The sequence below is a fragment of the Parasteatoda tepidariorum genome, chromosome 4 (genome assembly GCF_043381705.1).
Source record: "Parasteatoda tepidariorum isolate YZ-2023 chromosome 4, CAS_Ptep_4.0, whole genome shotgun sequence".
In the NCBI taxonomy this organism is placed as follows: domain Eukaryota; kingdom Metazoa; phylum Arthropoda; class Arachnida; order Araneae; family Theridiidae; genus Parasteatoda; species Parasteatoda tepidariorum.
The window spans coordinates 4,777,428-4,800,038 of NC_092207.1; the positions used below are offsets into that span (position 1 = coordinate 4,777,428).

Below are 22,611 nucleotides of genomic sequence, written 5' to 3' on the forward strand. Positions count from 1 at the left end.
GACACAATATTTCGGGCACGCCACCGATCACATTTGTTATTACACGAATGGTATTACACTATGAGGCATATGTAACAATTAAATTAAAATTCACAAAAAACACACAAAATAATGAGCAATTATTAATAAAAAATTAACAATTAATGCTAAAAAATTAACAATTAATGCTAAAAAAACAATTAATAACCCTATTAAACAAGCTAACAATAAATAAGTAGCAAAAAAATTAACAAACCTGCTTAAACTAACATCTTACAACCTAATATAAGTTATTTGTCATCTAATCTGCAACAACAGAAGTCACACTGCTGTTACTTTAAGTTGAATTACGCGTATAACTGAGACATTGCAAGATGTTTTTTTCTTTTTTTCAATGTAAATAAAGAGTTTTGAGTTGATAGTATTTAGTATTATTATTTTCCCAATAATCACGAAGTCAAAGTTATTTGACGGCACGTCTATGACCCAATTAAAATTTTTTTTAGAAAAAATGGCACGTTGGTGTATAAAGGTTCGCCACCCCTGTTCTAGAATCTTACTAGAACGTATTGCCGTGGGAAAAAATCAAAGTTTTTCGAAGCCATAGTGACTGAGAGGAGGAAAGTGTGGAGAGAAGGAAATTAGTGCAACTTTTAGGCACCTATTCTATTTACAAAGAGTATAAACATTTTCAAAACAATCTTAATCTGTCATAACAAATTAAAAAAATCTAAGAGAATCGTAATATAAGCAAGAAACTAATAAAGTAAGAAACTTTCGCGAAATTAAAGTTATCTGCATCGAAAGAGGGATCAACTTACTTTTAGATTGATGACGTAATCAGGAGAGAGTCCTCTTCCATTGGTTGTCGCTATGTTTCTAAGCAATCGTCCAGTTTCTTCATATCTTCCGGTTGCCAACAGCCATTTAGGTGATTCTGGAAAAACCCTGACAAACTGCTCGATTATGGTTCATGGCATCGCAACATTTCAAATATTATGAACTACAATAATGTACTGCATACTTAAATAATAGCAATTTTTTATTCATTTATTCATATTTGCGATAAATTTTTCAATTGTCAGGTATACAACTCAGTGTTTTCATCATAGAAAAAAAAATGGGTGAGAATTTCTCACCCTTTCTCAAAAACAGGGTGAGATTTCTAAAAACTAAAAAAACACAAACTCTTGAAAAAAAAAATTTCTTTAATTATAATACATTTTTAACGTCTTCTATTTTTTAAAGCATTGAATATTTTGGTGCATCATCATAGAAGTTATTGCGATTACAAGGTATTTGTCCATCTTATATTAGTGCATAAAAAATTTGAACGTCTTACATGAAGAAACCTAACCTACGGTAAACACGTGGTTGCAGAGAAATGTGTTTCTGAAAGGGGTTCTGTGATCAGGGGTCTGTTTAGAAGAAATTTGGGTCCGTTAACGGACCCTTCACGAAATATCTTTTCATGAAAACGGACCCTTCACAAAATATTTTAACTTAAAAACGGACCCTTCAGAAAGTGATTTTTCTTTTAATCGGACCCCTCACAAATTTATTTATCTTCATTATTGTTTTGTTAATCGAATAAACTCTTCCCAGGGCAGAAAACAAGAAAGATGGATGTAAACGAATTAAGTTTTGTCTTCGGCAGACGATTCTTCCATTATTCGTCCGAAATAAATATTCAACGTTCAGCAGTATAGGCTAAATACCAAATATTTGTATGTTGCATCTCTAATTTAGAAGGAGCAATTGTTGTTTATTTTTTAATATTTTATTTTTTTAATTACAATTTTACAGTGTTGAGCATAATCTTGTATGTCTATACAATTTAAAAACTCATTGAAAAAGTTTTTTGCAATAACCGGACCCTATTTGCACAAATTCATAAAAGCGGACCCTGGTTGAAAGAATGTGAGTAACTTTTTTAACAATTTCACGAAAAACGGACCTTTCACAAAATGTCTGGACAGACATGGTGATTGTGTTCTGTTGTTCGAAAAGGTTCTGAACAATACTGGTAAATAGGGAGGCTAGATAACGGGGCAGATGTTGAAAATAATGAAAGATCCAGGAAGAAAAGTGAAACGGATTTATTCTAAATGGCGTAATTCCAAGCTTTTTCCAAAATGAGAGAAATTCGCGAATTTTGAAATTGATTTATAGAATGCGCGAATTTCTTGCGGTAATAAGCTTTTAATGCGAGAAAAGAAAAAAATAAGCGAGATTCTCGCTTTCTCGCACTGTAGTGAAAACACTGCAACTTTTTACACCTTTTTAAGAATGTAAATGCATACGGCAAAATGCAAAATTTGAATGAAATCCAATAATAATCCAATGAATAGCTCTTTCGAAAATCCAATTTTAAATATGCGACTTTTTTAGAATTTGATCAGAAACTGTAATGTGCTCGAATTTTGAATTTTGCCATTAAAATTGCATTCTTAAAAATTTGTATACCTTACCGTTCAAAAGTTTTTTGATTATAGTTTAATGGAATAAAAAATATTTTTTTTGCATGGAATTCTCTTTGAATGAACGAATTTTATTATTGTATGTGGTATGCAAAATTGTTTCGGTTCGCTTAAAAAGTTCTCAAGAAATGACGAAATGCTCAAAAAGTAAAATTTACATTAAGGCGTCCAAGCTGTCGAAGAGGTGATTTTCTGATCAAATCAGTGGAAGCATATTTTGCAGCTACTCTATCCCCTTTCCCGAAAAATCCAAATCCTTCCAAAAAATTTCCTGTTTGTTCAGAGAAAATGCGATTTTTGTCAGATTTCGTAATTTAAAATATGGTTTGCACTAATTACCCTCGAACTTTTAAGATTAATTTGTTATACGTAAAAATCCGTTCATTAGTTTTGTTTTTCAGGGTGTTCAGTTTTTTTCATAGTTTTGCTCACTGATTACCTAATATATACGTATTTTTGTGAATATTGACACCAAGAAGTTATGCAAATTGAGCCAAACTTACAATGTAAAGGAAGTAAAGGCATGAGAATGATTAGAATTACAAAACGATTGCGCATGTGTGGAAACGAACAGACTCCTTATCACCCGCTTGTTTCATATATATAAGGGACCGTAAAGATCAGTTGAAATCGGTTAATCGTCTGCTGTCAGAGGTAAACGTTTAATTAGTGGCCAATATACCTAGTCAAAAGCGGGGAGCGCCATACTAACAACTGACGGAGTTCGTTCGAGCCAACATCGTTTGTGTAAGAGGGTGGATTTTCGTATTTGGATTCACTGTCACGGGCTACGTAATGCCAGCAACATTGCGTTTGGAAAAAATGAACACGAGAAACAAACAAGACTAAAACCTGGCGGTGTGGGAAGTAGGAGAATTGTTCGGGACGATAGACATTACATTCCATGGTTGTCACGGACCGTAAAGCGTTCTCTGGGTTAGCAACACGTTGGGACACGGCTACATGTGTTCTGTTGTATAGCTTAACTGTTCGCCAGTCTGCTGCGGCATCAACAGCGTGCAAGAATTCTTCTACCCATGATTGCTTTGTCTCTGAATGGGCAACTCCTTCGACTTCAATGAGCTCAGCTACGCAGTTCATGGCATGTCCGGTGGCAACAAATCATTTTTGTCCGACGAATCTAGCAACGATCTGAAGTACAATGATGTTAAAATACGCGTTAGACGTTATAGGGGGGAGCGTTTGCTCCCACAGCTTTCTTTCCAGCGTCATACCACACAAACGTCTGGCATTCATGGTTTGAGGAGCTATTGGGTAGTGCAGACTGCAGGCAGCCTCAACAGTGATTTTGCTACATTCAGTGTGGATCGCTCCATTGTAATTCTGTGAGTGTGGAGGCAAATTGAGGATTCTAGGATCCCTCTTATTCTTCAATGCATTCCGGGAATTGTATTTCAGCAAGATAATGCCCATGCACACATTTCTAAGATTGCACTAAGATTGCACTATCATTTCTTCCATAGCCCGCTTATTCTCCGGTTATGTCACCCATTGAGCATGTCTGTGATTTCTTCAGTCGGCGTTTTGCTCGTACTGCTGATGAGACACACAGTAAGACCGAAAATTGTCTTCAACTCGAAGTCATATGGAATGTTGTTCCCCCCGATTACATTTAGAATCTGTTTGTTTCAATGTCCCGACGTGTACAGGTTTTTTTGTCTTGTAAATTTGATCCTTTATTTGTACTACTATCAGTAATACGACGAATAAGGCTCATTTGTTTCTGACAATTCCTTCATAGAAATGTCTTTTTTTCATAAAAAATAGTGACATTCATAACACATATACAGACTTTGAAAATTCATTTACTTTATTTTATCTAATGTGCGCCTTTAAATGAAAAGAAAGTTTAATATTGCTTAAGCAATTTAACTAAAGGAATTTGTACTATTAAGTTGAAAACAATAAAATCCTTAGTCGTCTCAGTTTCCTCCATTCCGTTAAAGTTTTTGTTTCTAATATCTCGTTATACTCACCTTAAGAGCCCTATAAAGCAAGTCTCGTTTACAGGAAAGTAAGATAAGAATAACTGAAAAAACGCATATAATGAAACAAAAGTTAATGATAGCCATTCGTTAAACTTTGTAGCTTTAAGGTCTATCTAATATCTTCACTACTTATCGTAAAAAGAACTTTTTATTCCTTTTATTTCTAAAAATTTAAGGATTATAACAAAAAGTGTTTGTATGGCTGAAGAAGAGAGTTTTTGCTGTAACAGCAATAAAGTGTTTTGTTATTAACTGACTTAGCCAGATAGAAGACTTTGTGCTTTCTAATAACATACATTATGAACAGAGTGATTTTTATGTCTTTACAAAGTTTTATTATAATAATCAGTTTTATTATTATAATAAATTTTCATGAAGATTGAAAAAAAGAATTTTTAAGCAACGGATATACTGGGAGCTTTAAATTTAAAAGAGTAATACTGACGCATACATAATTTTTACATACACAATTACGAGTAATTGTTTTAAGAAAAAAATGCCTAAGTAAACGAGTGCAATTTATCTAGTTTGTAAAAATATAGTGTAGGTAGTTAATTTTACTTGTCATATTGATATAAAGTGTTAAATAACTAACGAACCAACTTCAGAGGTCACGAAACCGTTTTTTATGGCTTTAACCTTTGCGTTTGTGCGCAAAATGAGAAACGAAACAGCTTTAATAACTTTTGATCTAATGTTAAAAATGTTTGCTTACAAGGACTCAATCTTAATGAGAAATATTCTCACCATAAAAAGGCTAAATAATGAAGTACAGAAAATATTTTTTACATACAAAATCAGACAATTTACTTTCCCAAAATAAACATATCGTTTTTTTTATCCGATTTGCATTCTTGACTGCCATTAGGGCGTAACCTCAATCTAGAACATAGCTTGGCCAAGAAAGCGGCTCAAAATTTGGACGCTTTTATGTTAATTTTAATGTTGTGTTTATTTCGTTTTTGACAATTTGAGTAAATCTTGAAATGTTTGTTCAAAATTACAAATTCGTTTATCCAAAGAATAATAAGTTTAACCAAAGAATATCAGTGCAATAATAATTTTTAACAATTATTAATTATTTTTTACAACTGTCAAGAGAAATTTGAATCAGAAGGTATAAATCTTTTAAGAAATGATTTTAAAGAATACAATTTTGAATGGGCAATTCCAAAATTCGATCGAAATATGTTGAATAAAATTTAAATTATTGAAAAATTTTTAAAAAAATTTTAAGTTTAAAATTTTATTTCTCGAAAAATTTAATTTGATGCAAATTTTGTGTTTTGTCATATAAAATTACTTTCTTAAAAAAGATACAAAAATTTTGTTTGATATAAAATTCAAAGGGTTTTAAAAAACATTGCAAATGATTATTAAAAATTACTTTTTGCATGGAAATATTTTAGGATAAACGCATTTCCCAATTAAGTTAATAAAAAAACTAAATAAAAATTAACATTTTCGTATTATTTTATAATTGAAAATACTCTTATTTCTAAAAAATTATCACGGAAAAAAAAGTATTATCCAACAAAAGTACTAGTTATATATATTAAATATCCTTCAAAATTTCTTTATTATTCAAGACAATTAAAAGTTTTGTTTTACTATAAAATGTAGCAAATCTTTTCGTTTAATGGTATATATTTCTTATCAATATCTTTTCGGTAACTTTCTTTAGCTGTCCGTTTTCTATAATTATCATGACTTTTCGGACCTTTCATTGCTAGAAAAAAGGTCTTTAAGGTCTTTTATTTCGGTCCTAAGTTCTTGACGTTGATTAATCGTTTCCTTTATGTCCTTTTCTTTGAAAATAATATATTTTAAGGAAACAAAGCACGTAAAGATAAAAGTGACATTTTTAAATGGACTTTATGAACTAAATCTCATGATGATTATCATTATTAAATTATTTTATCATATATAGTTTTTTCATAAATTGATTTTTGAGTTTTTTTTACTGAAAATGAACTAGTTTTTTGCAGTATGTGAACTCTTGAAAAATTTATTTCTATGGGTATACTAATAAAACTTATTCCATTGTAACTGCATTCAAAACTTCATTTCTTAAAGCTTTCAATACATTTTTTTGCGAACTAAAATGTATGTTATACCCGAAAAAAACTCGAAATCTAAGGAAACTCATGATTTTTTTTCTTCTGATTAAAACTTATATTTAAACCCTGAATTGAATTCGTAACCTTTCTACCTCTTTAATTTTACTCTTTTTCCTAACTTTCAAAAAGCTTAATTTATAGTATTTAAATTAAAGTAAATTCTGCTTAATCTATTATTAATAAGAAACAGACAACCCTCATCCAAACATGGTTTATTTCCAAGAAATAATTTTACTTATTTACACTTATTTTGCAGTTATTCAGATCTAAAAGAAATAGTTTATTCATCATTGAAAAATTCATTTATTAATAAATTTTCGAATATGAATGAAAAAAAATTCAAACTACTTTTTTGGATCTTATGTTTTGGTGCAAATATAATTAAGATAACCTAACAGATTTTTTTAACTATTGCTCTTTTTTTATAATTAAAAAATACCAACTTATATTTTTGCTTGTATAGCGTCATAAAACAAATCAGTGAAAATTAATATTAAATTTTATTATTATTTATGTTTTATTAATTCATCTTAAAATTTGGTGCAATGTGGAATTTTGCACTTGGTGGAATCTAAGTTAAATTGTTGTTGTTGTTGATGTTCCTTATCCTCCAATTGCCTGACGAAGTCAGACAAAATCCAATAGGTTGTTGACCCTCAAAAAGTCGATGACAAGAAGTGGAGTAGCATATAAGTCCTCCTTGGAAAGGCCCAAGCAGTCAAGGATATGTTCGGCTGAGGCCTGCTGGGCTTCACATTTGGAGCAGACTGCATAAGTCTTTCTTCCTTTAAAGTACGAGAGACTATTCGTGTGTCCACTTGCCAATCTGGAAATAGCTGTTTGAGATGCTCTATAACCTATATGAACAAGTGAAGAGCCCGCTTCCTTGGCCGCATACCAATGATGAGTAATCATTTCGTAAGTTCATCATATGGAATAATTTCGGAGACAAATGGAGAAATTTTGCCCACATTTTTCAATGAAGGCGCTGCTACCAGCTAGGTCCCCCAGTTTGTTGATCTAAGATAAATTTCAATACTTAATAGCATATTTTCTTACATTGTGGGTCTCGTCTCCAATTGAGGTCGGGGGACTTGAAGCACTATTCGCCACAAATCTGGAAATTTTGATATTTCTTTAATATATTTTAATAATTTATAATCAAAGGGATAATTAGGTATGACGAGATGCCATTTGCGTCAAAATCCCATGATCTGACCTGTCGATTTGGTACCTAAGAAACTGGAAATGACTCAACAATGCCCAATAATGTTTTTTTTAAAAAAAAAAAAATTTTGTGTAGAGCTTTTTTTCTTAATACTCATGAAACTTATTTCATGAAACTAGAATACTTTTTTTTTAGTTTGTTGCAATTTGCAGAACAAATAACGCTAAAATTTAAATTTTGGAACTCTGTTAAAAAAATATCAAGATAAAAACTAAATTGTTAAACTGGTAGGAGCGTTTTCATTCAAGTACACAACAATGCATGCGGTGCGCAACAAAATATTTATGACGGCGAAAAATGATAACAAAAACTACTTACTATTCAGAACTATTCAGAATTATTACATTACTATTCAGAAGTAAACTAGATATTTTCTTAATATTAGTGCATTTGATTACGTTTAAATATAGCTTATAATTTATTAAAATAAAATCTGATTTCAGATAATAGTAATAACTCAGGCAGGGCTTCATATTAAAAATTGTAAAATTTTTATCGTGATTTATTACTCTTCAAACAAGTCCAATATTCATTGGTGTCGTGAATTGTATTCCTAAAATATTTTTACTAACAGGATTGAAAACGTTTACTGTCAAAATAACTTGGTTAAAGAACGGTAGTAAGGCATAGATGTACTGCTGCTGAATAATTAAAAAAAAAAAAAGGTGTAAAATATTTGAACTAAAGATAAACGAGTTACTCTAAAAGGAAAAATTGATAAGTTATAGATATATCTACTTTGTTATTCTCTCTCTCTCTCGTGTGCCTGTTTAGGCAGATGGGTGCGATTGTTCTTGTTTTCCAGTGGCGCCATCTATGGGAAAGAATTCGACTTTTGTTACATCATATCCGTTTATAGGGCGGACCCATCCATCCATACATCCATTCATTCATCCACAGAATCGTAATTTTGACTTGAATCAGAGAACGATCCAGTACCCCCAGAGGTTTTGTTTTGTTACGGGAACATGGAGGACTTTGCTATTCGACAGATTTAACGTGCATCAATCACCATTACCGGAGTTCAATCAAACGAACTCTCGGACATGGGCCCAGCAACCTACTGACCACGCTATCTCGGCCCGGGCTGCATTGTACTTTGTTATTAAGAATGTTTAACAAGATTGCAATATTAAACAGAAAAAAAAATGGAGGAAAAATTGTGAAATATTTTGCGAGCCTGCAATATTAAACCGGAAAAAAATGGAGGAATAATTTGAAATATTTTGCGAGCCTAAAGTGTTGTTTTTAAAAAGCATTAAATATACAGTTTTAAAGCATAGCATAGTTTTTCATAATTTTCGGGTACGACTGCTTAACTGGAAACATGTGATTAACTTACCTAAATATATATTTTAAAATATTTTAGGGCAGCAATGTCGTCCAAAAATTACATATATCAATATTTGTTTCTTAATACAGTTCTGATTGTTAAAATGTTAAAGCAAATTTCATTTTTTTCTTAGTTGTTTTTATTTTGCTTTGTATTTAAATGATGTTTGAAAAAGAAGTATCTTTTCCCTAGGTTAGTATTGTAACCTGTTTGGTGTGGGAGGCGGGGGGGATTATCTTAAAGCTTCGAATTTTACCAAAAAATCTACTGAGCCAGTAAACCGGAATTTTTGGAAATCTAGGTTTATTGGAGTAGTAGTTTCATAGGAAATATTGCAACTAAACCTTATTTGTTAAAAAAATTCTGGATTCCTAAAGCAGTTGCTTCGAGAAAAAAGAACAACCCATAAATATGAATTTTTGAGAATTCAAGATGTTTCAGCGAAATGTTTATTTAAGAAAAAATTATCAACATATTTGATATTTTTGTGTCCAAGTAAATATTTTTAAAAAATTCTTATCAAAGTTTTTAAACAATGCTTTCATAGAGTTAAAAAAAAATCTGAAAAAATGCCAAAGACTGATGTTTTGTCAAAGTTTAAAAAATATTCTTTGAAAAAAAAAGGTTTTTGATATTACGAGTATAGGGATTAAGCTACGTGAAGTGACTACCTTAACTAGAAATAAAAAAAAAAGTTCTTCAGATTTAAAATACTAGTTTCATATGATAGAATAAATACAATATTCTCTATTTTTATAATGACTATAGGAATGCTACAAATAGAAATCTGTCATAGTTTAACCCAAAAGTGGTTACGAAAATGAGTACATTTTGAATTAAGCTAGAAGAATGCATATAAAAATGAAATTTTATAAGTGAATTAAAACTATTAGAGTTTATAAAACTATTAGGATTAAATTTATTCTATGTTTTAAACTTATTTTTAACGCAAAGTAAATTTACAGTGAGAGGAAGTGGCAAAAAAAAAAGAACCACGATGAATAAATTTTCATCTAATGATTGGATCTTCACGTTCTAGGACTCAACTAAATGACTCTAGAGGGTGCCCTCAAAAATTCTAATTAATAAGTGCAGGGGGCAGAATATAGGGGGCAGAAATTAAATTTTATCTATGCGATAAATCAGCTAATAATTCTGAATTAAATACTTTGCACAAATGGTTTATTTAAAAAAATGAGCAAAAGAGCATCACTATGAAAAGAAATAGTGACATTTAAAATTAAACATCTTTACGTCTACGTGACAGAGACATTTTTAAAACAGTGATTAAATTAAATTTAAATACTATATATAGCATTTTTACTAAACAAACGCGAATTTTAGAATTTATTGAAGCAATATTTCTACAAGTCGAATATTTTGATAAATTGAAGATGGCTATTTATGATTATTTGGAAGAGTTTATTCATTTATCTTATTCCTAGCTCAAATATTTATTTGCGGTAATTTTGACCATAAAACGAATATTTGAAACAAAATTTTTAAAAATGAAGTAAAACATTAAGTAATACATACATAATTTATGAGGACTAAGACAAAAAAATATACTTCCAGAAATCATAATGTTCTAAATATAGAGCTGCAGATAAATACTAAGAGCATACAAGCAATTTATATGTAATTGAAGGGAAATGCCTGCTACGTAATGTGTACCCTCAAATGCCAAAAGTTATTTTTTATTGTAGTTTAATTATACTTGCCTTCATATAGATAACAATGAAATAAATAAATGAGATCTTAAAAAAAAAATTGTTTTAACTAGTTATTTCATTTGAAGAAAAAGCATACTAGACACATTGTGTTCAAATATTGACATTGCAAAGACAAACTATCATATTAACAGAACAGAATTTTAATATAATATTACAATCATTCTAGAACTATTTTAACAACAAAATAAAGCGAAAAACCATCAAATTTAAATACAATGTAAGAAAGTTATTTTATCATAGACAGTACTGATCAAGTTTCAGCTTGATAACAAAAGTTTCATCTTGATAACATTGCATGGCTAGAAACCCTGACATGGCTGCTTAGCTACTAACAGGCATGCTACTTGACATGCTCTTATCGTATTCCAAATTTGAGAGCAGGTATCATAAATTCAGAACACATCTTGAAATAAAAAGATAATGCTTGTAATGTTTTCGACGATTAAATTAAACTATATAGTCATAAATCACGTAAAGAGACACTGCTGCACCGGAGGCCAAATATCTTGACATAACAGTTATGCTGATTTTTAATAAATGTTCGTCTTAACTTCCGACTGCGTACTCTGAATTTTTAGTGCAACTATCATGCATTTGGGCCAACCCTTGGCATAAAAGATTAAGTTTCTGATGGTTTCCAAGATTAACGGAAATGCTACTGACAGAAAACGTGTAAAGAAGCTGTGGCAATTTTTAGGTTGACTTTCACGTACATCTTGGCAGAATATTGCTGGGAATTACATAGTCAGGCTTTCCCTAAAATGGCACAATCATATATTAATCATACTCAAGACATTGACACGACTGCTGCTCTAAACTAGTGGCAGAATTTGAAGGAATTGAAATTCAAAATGGCAAAGCTGACAAAATAAATTGAAACAATTTTTGAAATGAAAGGTAAAATCTGAGAAGGTATCCAAGACAGCAAGGCATTTCTTAGTCTCAAAAATTCGTGAAGAAGCAGTGTTAATATTTGTCTAAGGACCTTGACATGATTGACTTTGCAGAAACATTGTTTACAGAACTTTTGCAGCCGTATTTCTGATCTGCATATTGATTTCTATAGAATCTATTGACATTCCATGAACTCACCACAATTGCCATTAAGAATGAAGATATTAGAAAATTGTAGAAACTTCTGAAACAATATTAACTCCAAGTGCTTTAACTCGAGCTATCGTCCATATTTTTTCTATCTTTGTTTTTATTACTGAAGCATTTTCATGATGTAAACTATTGAAATTGTATGGATTGGTATAAATTCCGAAATTAAGTCATGTGTAAAATGAAATTAGTTGCTTGAAGATTAAAAGGTCTGTATCCTTGGCATTTTGCTCATTAAAATAGTGCACTAAGATAATCAGACTGTGGAGCAATTATTTTCATTATTAATTGTGCAACAAAATTTAGATCGAATCCACCGGAATACTATAATAAGACTGAAGCAAGTCAATTAGTAAAGTTTAGTTACTGACAGCTCTAGAATCTCTCTTTAAACTCATAAATCTGAACCCACATCTTCTAGTTGGTACGAATTTCATCGATGTCCATTGGGAACCATTCATTGTCCATTAATGACCATCTGGCCCAATCCTCTTCCTCATAATCTTGTCGACAGCAGCAAAACAAAGATGCGATAAAGCGACGAATACTTTTAAAGCGTTTCATGACAGAAACAATCACTTTGCAAAATCTAGCGAGTTAAATCCAAGTTAACTTAACAAAGACAACCTTGCAAATGACACGAAGAAATAACTATTACGTGTATGTGCATTTTTAAACAATACCGAACATTGTTACATCTTTGACAATAACTGTGCTTTTATAGTTTCTAAATAATGGAAAATAATAAGTATCAGACTATTCTTGAATACACATTATTGAGGAAACTTTTAATTTAACAAAACATACTTATATTATCAGTTATAACAATTAAATACAAAAAAAATAAAATTCAAGCCTAATAATTGTATATGTTACCGTTAATAGCATAAATTGACAGCGTTCTACAAAATGGCGAGAACTTCTATACAAAATATGAAACGTGTGAATTATTTATTTTGCTTATTTTAAGTGTGGAAGTAATCTATAGAAATACTTATTGTGTTCAGGCAAAATGCAATATATGAGAATTATACACTTTCTTATATGTTGTACAGATTAACTCTGCGTTTCTTATTGATCATTTTATAGAATGCCTTGGTGATAGTCATTGAAATAATTATCTCATGCTATCCCGATCAATTTAAAGCATATTGTGCAACAAATATACATTTTACGGATTACCAGATATCATAAATTGGTGAAACATGTAAAATGACATAAAGCAATTAATCGTGTAAGTTAAAATTCAATTAAAAAGAGAGCTACCATTTTAAATACTTGATGAATAAATTGATTAAAAAAACTGCACAAATATGTTTGACTGATGTAAGAAATTATACAACAAAACTTTTGGAATGCTTATTTTAACTGGGCTAGTTCAAATTCTTCCTTATTCTTATTTTCAGTATTTTTTATTTTCAACCGTTTTTGAAATATAAGCTATAAAGAAAGTTAAGTTGCTTAGGAAACAGTCATGACACTTATAAAATCCTTTATTTAAATATTTCTTTGCCCGTATCAGATTATTTCAGTAGTTTAAGACTTTTTTTCATTCTGGTGACATTTTTGTTAATAAATTCCATAGAAAATATAATAAAACATATTAATTATTTAATGGAGAGCACCTTATTATGAAAACCAAATTAATAATACCTACAAAATAATGCCTACAAAATTATGAATTTAATCAGACTTATTGTGAATTCTCTATTCAATGTTTCATTTCGAATAGCGACATTGTTTCTAACCATCAAAAAAGATTCTATGCCATACCTATTTGAAAATTAATAATATATAGCTATAATAGAGCACAATATCTACCATGCAACTTCGATTTGAAACTGCTTTCTTTACTTTTGATGGAAATGAACTCTGAATTTTTTATTTTCTAATTTTGAAGCACACGAAGATTTCCTATCATTTAACTGCACAGTGCTCTAAAAAAGACGGACTATATATTTTGATCAAATGATTGGATCTTCACGTTCTAGAGCAATCTTAATGGTTAGGGAGGGGGGGAAAATATGATAAGTATTTAGTGCAGACTATATTTTAAGTTACGAAATCGGACACAAAACGTACTTTCTCTGAATAAAGATACCTTTTTTTCAACCGATTCGAATTTTTGACCCCCAAAATATCGGAGGTAGTTGCAATCTGGGAAATATGGTCAGTATTTGTAAGAAGTTCTCGAGATATAGCGAAATCCGCAAAAAAGGAAAATTAATATTAAGAGATCCAAACTTGGAGCGCTCACTTGACCAAACTATTGTGACCATATATTCCAGATCGCGTCTACCCCCTATATTTTGGGGATCAGAAATCCGAATTCGACGGAAAAAAAAGGAATGTTTATTCAGAGAAAGTACGTTTTTGTGTCTGATTTTGTAGCTAAAATATTACCTGCATTTATTAATCAGCATATTTAAGCTCACCCCCTCCAGTCAGTAAGATTGACTCCCAGAACGTGGAAATCCAATCATTAGATCAAAAGTTATTCTCATTGGTCCATTTTTTTTCTTGGCTCACTGTACATTCAAGGTGATTATATGATTCGTGGGAATGGAAAAATTACATGAAAGTATGACATTACATGAAAGCATTAAAAGGCGTATGCGCTAAAGAATAGTTATGGAAACAATTACCTAGTTCTAGTACTCATATTTATAGCTTAATTTTGAAATTTACAAGTGACAACACCTATTATTATTAATTAGTAAGTGATTCTCAAAGTTAAATGGAATTGGATATCACTAAATGACTAAGTGAATATTTTTGCATGATAAATAGCAACGCTATGTGCAGTAATAAAAACAACTGAATTACTTTTTCTTAACCTTCCTTCCTGCTGTCTTTAAAAAAATACCCAGTAGGTCTGAATCTAATCAATTGGAAAATATTTAAAATGTATCTTTCTCATCTATGTCTAGCGTTGTAATTTTGTATAATAGAAATAACTTTCCAACTTTGTAAGCTTTATATTGTAAAGATCTCGTTTAGATAAAAAAAAAAGGGGGAGGAATAAATTTTGTTATATTTTGTAGGATGAATCTACCTTTTAAATTGCTAATATTTCTGTAAGAATATTGAGTGTTCTCGTTTGTTTTAAAATTAATAAAGAAATTCGCAAATCTCAAGCAATAAGCATTAAATTAATTAAATCTATTGCAAATAAATTTAATATTGAAATAATATCAAGTGTCCAATATTTTATTACATAATAAAACTCTGTTATAACGTTACATTTTTTAAGTAAATTTTTAGAGAAACTCAGTAATACGAATAATAAAACAAGAAATTGCATTCTCTTAGATTCACTACATCAAACTAATATGCTCAAAGAAGTAATAAAAATCAGTCTTCAAGCATAAGAAAACACTTAAAATTTAATGAACAAGAAGAACCAGAAGAATAATGCTTATAGACAAATTCAATTATGACTGCCGAACAAAAACTCGAAAACCCAAAATAATTTTCGAAAACTTTTTAAAGAAAGGATTTAGAGTAAACACTTAAATTGGTTACGGAAACTGATTCGCTGAAATGAGAAAATAAATTTATATTATATATGAGTCGTTAGTTTAATGTGTTTCGTCACGACAGATTGTTACAAAAATTATTCCGGTATTTGGCTCATTAAATGAATGAAAGGATTCATATCATAAATTATTTTATTTCGTTACTCCGGCATAATATGTTGCTTAATATCTTACGTTGCTACTTTATATTTAGAAAATGTCTAAAGACGTAAATATAAAGAAGTTACTGTGACTTTATAGATTAATTTTTATGAGTAATTATTTTGTTTCAAAAAGGGAATTTCTTTTAGTAAAGGAAGATTTGTTTGCTTTTGAATGGTAAAATATCTTCCACAATAATTCCCCAGTTGTAATTTTAAAAAATAAATAAATAAATAAAACATTTTTAGGTTGTGTCATGATCTCAATGGGAATGCAACTAAACACAAATGCTGTTTGAAATCTAAAAAGTTATGAGTCTGGATAGCCTGGTTGGTAGGGCACTTGGCCCATGTCATAACATGTCTTATATAACAGTGAATTGGAATTGTATTTTTGTAGTGGTAGATACACTACATTACTCCTCCGCCAGAATTTTATCTAATAGAATTCGATGAACGGTTACCACTAGTTGATTCATTGCTGTTTTGTGAGAAGCCGGGAGAGCTGTATTAGGATCACCGTATTTTTGAGTGCTGATTGTGAGAGCTGTATTGCGTTCACGGGGCTGCCTTTAGCAGTCTAGTGTATACGTTGTAAGTTGTGTGTGATCGAGACTGAGAAGCAGCAGCGTGAGTAGGACAATGTCGCAGTCGCAAGTCAACTGTTCAATGTGAACCATCCATCGAAGTAGGCGCGTTCAATTCGCAGTGGGAGTTTCTGCTCAGGTAGGCGTGTTCACATCACGTCTGAAGGTCACCAATGTGGGAGTGTATTTATCGACCATGTCAACCATCATCTATGAAAATTTACCCTACCATAGAATAGAGTTAACATGTCTTATATACCAGTGAATTGGAATTGTATTTTTGTAGTGGTAGATACACTACACTCGTGTAACTTATAAAAACCAAATCGAAAAATACCTTATAATTAAAGAGAATAAAAAGAGCAAAGAAAACCGACTTTTGTTGATAAAATGCATCTCTACCCTGATTTAGTTATGAAGTCTCTTTAAAATTGAAAATTAGCACTTAATTACTATTGAACTTGCATTACTAAAGATAATTTTAAAAAAACCCAGTTTGTTTAGATGAATTATTCACTCTTAAGCTTTCAGTACTCGCCCAATTTATAGTTCAGTTAGTGTTAGTTTTCATTCAGAAATTTGTATTTATGTACATTTAAGCTTCCAAACTTGTGACTGCCTGCTTGATTTAGAACAGGGTTTCTTAACCTGTGGTTCATGAACCCCTAAGGGGTCCATGAGTCATATTTTGGGGGTCCGCTAACTACTCCTAATTTTTAAAACGTTTGGAGGCCTACCCATTGCTTGTAAAGAGATCTATGGCAGCTATAATTCCGTTTGCTACGGTGTATGTTTGCAAAGCGGGATTTTCCACACTCATGACAATAAAAACAAAACATCGAAATCTATCTAATGTTCAACTTGTCCCCCAATTCAATTTGTTAATTAAGGAAAAGCAGCAGCAACCTTAACATTAAAAACTTTAATTATAAAAATTTTTTAATCTATTAAAATAATAAAATTAAGTGATTTCTAATTATGGATGTCTTTTTGCAATTATTTTTTTCACAGGGGGGTGGTCCGTGACCTCTTAAAAATTTTTAAAAGGGGTTCATTATATAAAAAGGTTAAGAAACACTGATTTAGAAGTTTTCAGTTTTTTTGTTGCCAGTACAAAAAAAAAGAAAAATTCAAAATGTTTTACTTTGTATTTTTCATTTCTTTTTTTAAAAAAATTAATAATAAAAACACATTATGTATATTATGTTACAAATTCTTATACCAAAATGTCACAGAAAAAGAACATTTCTAATGTAGAGTATTTTAAGCATACTTTTAGTTCAAACAAATTTAGAATATAATATTTTAATGTACAATTTTTAACGATGGTTAACCAATCAAACAAAAACTAAATCAAAATTTAATGAGTTTGAAAAGGATTTTCTAAAATAAGGTATTACTATAGATAATTATTTTTGCTGCAGAATAATGTAATTTTTCATTCAAACTTCAGAACAATTAAACTTAGTTCTTAGGAAACTAAACGTTTCTTAAGACCTAAATGATGCAAAGACGTAATTATTTATCTTAATTACTCTACCTGTTCAAGTCAGAACAAATTTTTTTTTAAAATTTGATAAAATAAAATGAAGTGGTCGAGTGTAAAATAACAAGCAATTGCTTTTCTTTATTTTTAAGAAATCTTGAACATACATAATTAATTTAATCCTAATGAACATAGGTATAAAAATAAAATAGAATAAGAGAAATATTTTTTATTATTTAACTGTACTGAAAAATAGAGGGTATTTTTTCTTATTAGTAGCTTATTAAAACATAATCTTACAAATATCATCATTTAAATGTTTTGAAAAATATTAGGTATTTTTTTCTAATTAATAGCTTAATAAAATATAATTTTACAAATATTTTATCATTTAATTGTTTCGAAATAAAGTTTTTTTATTAATATAATATTAAAGCAGAGTCTTACAGATATATTTACCATTTAGATGCATTGAAAAATAGAAAATATTTTCTTATTCATAACATTTTAAAGCAGAATCGTACGTTGTTTTTCTCATTTAGTTGTTTTAGGAAATAGAAGATATATTTTCTTATTGATATCTTATTGAAAATAATATTTTTTGTTATTTAAATGTTTATTGAAATATAAAGTTTCTTATTAATATCGTATTAAAACAGGATCTTGCAAGTATGTTTATCATTTTACTGTTTTAAAAAAACAGGAAGTGGTTTTTTTTCCTGATTAGTAGCTTATAGTACGCTTCTGTGTCCGAACGAGTTCATCACGAGTTTTCTTTCTTCATAAATATTGACTGGTATACATAATGTTTTTCTTATAAATTGACATTCCGCTTTTAATATGATTTAAGTTTTAAATGAATTCCGCATTACAAAAAATTATATAAAAAAAATCGTAAACTGTCTCATTTTTTGTTGTTGTTTTGCATGCTTTTAATTTAGCATGTTTTGAAATGAACTAGCTCTTTTTAAGTGCTTTCAAAAATCTTTCTTTACTTTTTTGAGAATTTTAAACAAACTGTTGCTCATTTTCTTAATATGAAATATTTTTAAACGAGTTTGAAGTTCTAAAGTAATATAAAAATTTCAAAAACTGTCCTATTTTTTGTTAATGATACGATTACTCGAAACTTAGCATATTTTGGTAAAAGAGTTCTTAAACTGTAAATGTAAAAAGTTATAATAATAATCACATTTTGTCTTAATATATTTTGGACTTCAGATCTTCTTATAACTATTTCTTGTCGTACGCGAGTTTTTTTAAAACAAATTGGCGCTCATTTTTTAATATGAAGTTTGAAATGAATTTTGCGTTTCAATAAATTATAATAAATTTGTAAAATGTCCTGTCTTATGTTGGAGATATTGAATTGTAACTTAGAAGCTATATCTACACATATATCAACCCTATGCCAACGTGTGACAAATAAAAGAAGCAAACTTTGGATTGGTTTAAATGGAAAAATACGAAAAATGAGAGCAACAAAAAATCTTATTTTTTTTAATTCATCGCATTGAAATAGTTACTAAGTGCACGTAAACTAGTTGTTGATTCAATTGCCATTTTGAGCTTGATCATCCGGGGTTTTAGACAAAGAATTTAAAGTGTTTTTATCGCGGATCTTCGTCGTTTTTTGGAGTGTAAATTGCTAGGAAAAAGAATTGAGAACAAAAATAAAATATAATGGAAACTCCGTGTTTCTTGACAAGAAGAAATCTTCTTAGCGATTTCAAGACAAAATCTTATTCGTTTAAAATCCATTGGGAAATTTACGCCAAAGTTTCGTGAGAGGAAAAAACTATTTTTATTTCGATACAAAAAGTCACAAGTTTAAAATTATTTCAAATAAAAATTAATTGGCTTGCTTCAAGAATTATATCTTAAAGTATTGTTTTTTTTAAAAAAAATACTTATTAAAATCTGAAAAATGGGCATAATTTAAATAAATTTTACTCAGAAAGGTGTTAAACTAATTCAAATATGAAAGGAAATTTTTCTTGTATAGAAATAATTTTATATAATCAAATACTTTTTAAACTGCATTTTATTTGCGAAAATACCCAACGGAAAATTGTTTCGACGCTATTAAAATTAGAAATGTAATTCTGAAACAGACATAGTAGTATGAATAATATGAAAAAAGTATCTAAAATTCCAATATTTTGTTTTTCTTTAATTGCTTATTTATTTCTGCAATATTTAATTTTCTCTCTATATTGAATTTGGTATATTTTTGATATCGTGTTTATTTCATTACTTCGAAATATTAGATTATTTCTACAGAAATTATTTTACTTTCTTTAAAAATTCAAACAGTTTAATAAATTTGTCTATGAATAGAATTTATAATATTTCTACATGCTTTTCCGTTTCGTTTAAGCACGTTACTTTTTCTACGGAAGTTATTGAAGTATTTCTGCGAAAGTCAGAATTTATTTTTTTTCTACACAAAATTTAGTTCATTTCAATAGGAATTATTGCACCTCTTACGGATTTCATTAAGAGTTTTTTTTTTTTCAAAACTTATACTATTTTTATGGATTGTTTATTATTTATACAAGATTGAATTTAAGAATTCAATAAGAAAGTTTCTAAAGTTAGTTTCTGAAGAATTAAATTAATTTTCGAGAAAGAATAAATTAATTATTTATGCAGAATTTAATTTACTATTTTTGAAAAAATTATTTTATTATTTCTAGTTTTATTCTATTGTTCCTGCGGATATTATTTTCCTGCAGATGTTTATTTTATTCGACTGAATTTTTTCCAGTTTCCTCAGAATTTCTCTAAAATTTTCGACCGAATTTGTTATGCTATCTTAGTAAAACTTATTTTGCTACTTAACAGAATTTTTTACATTACTTCTACTGATTTTATAAATTTCTGCAGAGTTTGATAAAATACGTTCTTACATTTCATGAAGTTAAGATTGCGGTGAAACACAGTATCAAAAAGAGAACGAGCCCTTACAAAAATTTAAGGTATTTTGATGTTTATTTGTTAAGGTGTTAAGTTTTGTTAAGGTGTTAAAGTTGATTTCAGGTTTTATTGAAGCAGACTTCAAAAACCTTAAAAATCAACCCCACCAAGATTTATAATTACGATGTATGAAGTTGTTTTACTCTCTAAAGGTTGTTTTGAAATTGATAGAAATCTACCTTACCGCAACCAGCTCAGAGAGGATATTTTTGAAGTGTACATTTTATTTTTTTCTACACTTCAACTAAGTATATTTTAACTCCGAATAATTTCAAATAAAACTATGGAAGTATTTAATGGGGTGTGTGAAAATTTCTTATTTATACTTGAGATCGGTTTGATATTGATAGTATTCCAACCAAATATATTTAATTGTAAATTTAAAAAGGTTGTTTTAATGATGAAAAATGCAAAGTTGTTTATTTATAGCTTCTGAAGTGTGAAATAAAACACATTTTGAAAGTAAAACAAAATTAACTTTAAATGTAAAAAAAACCAAAAAAACAAGAGGTTCATATCCGCCAGGTACACGAGAGTTTGAACGTGTGAAAAGTATAAAAAAATGCACACGAGGTTATGTTTTTCAACAAAATTAACCACACCAATATACTTCAAATTCAATTTCATTTACACCCCAAAATCAACCTCAAAAGCTCCATATTTTTTGCGAGGAGCAAATCACGCAGTTTGCCTATTCTAAATGTATGTAGATGATCTTCCAGGAATCTGAAAAAATCTGTTGCTAGCTAATTGCCATCCAAGGAAACCATAAGCTAACAGTTCATCTGTTCCGTCAATAAAACACACTTTCCGGTGGGTGAGATGTCACTCTTCTCTTAGTAACATTCTGGATGAGTAACGCGGTTCGAGTCCCTACAGGTATTCAATATACTCCTCTTTCAGAATACGATTGAGTTTATCAGCATGCATAAATTGATTTTGGGTATGCCAGTTTTTAAGTTGAATTAAAAATAAACATATTAAACACAGCGTAAGGATAATCTAATGCAAAAATTATTTCAAACTGAGCAAAAAGTTATGAAACTTACCAACAGTACATAAAGAATACCATAAAAGGAATAGAGCTCGCCAATGCCAAGTTTGACCAGTCTCCAACAAAGAGCACTACTCCTGCTAACAGAGCCATTCCAAGACTACGTGAAGCTGCACACAAAAGGCTGACTTTTGGATGTAACTTCCAGCCGCTTAATTCATGGGCTGAAAAATATTTATATTGTTACAAGAAGTATGAGGAATGTTTAAAAGAAAAAATGTTAACTAGAAGACTTTGCCTTTTGCTCGCTGAAGCACACCAACCCCCCCCCCGAAACTGCTTTGAAGTTCTCTTTGAAAGTCGCAGTTCACCGAAGTCAATCATCACTGGCTGCGGTCAGTGTGCGGGTGGGTGAACCACTTGGATCAGTCATCGTAGGGACCGAGGATGTGCGGTATGGGTCCTCGTTAAACTGTGCTACCGAAAAGTAATCGACTTCGCGTGCAGGTCGTTGGGCTACCGAAGCGGGGATGCCATCCCCTCTGCAGAGGATCAAAATTGTGATGGCATGTCTTCGGATCATTCTCAGGGATGCTTTCCAGGCCGTCGCCAATAGTCTATTGTGCAGCTCTAGTGGGACGTAAATGAAACTACAACAACTCTTTGAAAGTCGAGCTTGCTCACTATCTCGTAGAAAAGAGAAGGCCTCAGCACGGGTTACCATAAACAAAAAAATTTAGCCTTTAGAAGTCCAAACGTAATGGCATCTTTCGTATTTACCACCACTGCGCAGCCCAAACGTACTGACATCTTTCTTATTTATCATCCACTTCGCAATTTATACTCGCGTCTGCGCAGTTCATATTAGGTCGGACTGCTAAATTCAGCCTTCTGCGTGCT

At 30.2% G+C, this 22,611-nt stretch overlaps 1 protein-coding gene across 1 annotated transcript in view; it reads right to left on the reverse strand.

The window, feature by feature from the left end:
* LOC107444471 (beta-alanine transporter-like) overlaps positions 1-22,611 on the reverse strand; it is a 275,373-nt gene that overhangs the window by 83,962 nt on the left and 168,800 nt on the right. The window contains exons 4-5 of the mRNA XM_071179361.1: positions 21,767-21,935; positions 801-927 (exon numbers count right to left, since the gene is read on the reverse strand). Coding sequence (XP_071035462.1) covers positions 801-927; positions 21,767-21,935 — 296 coding nt within the window. The remainder of the gene's footprint in view (positions 1-800; positions 928-21,766; positions 21,936-22,611) is intronic.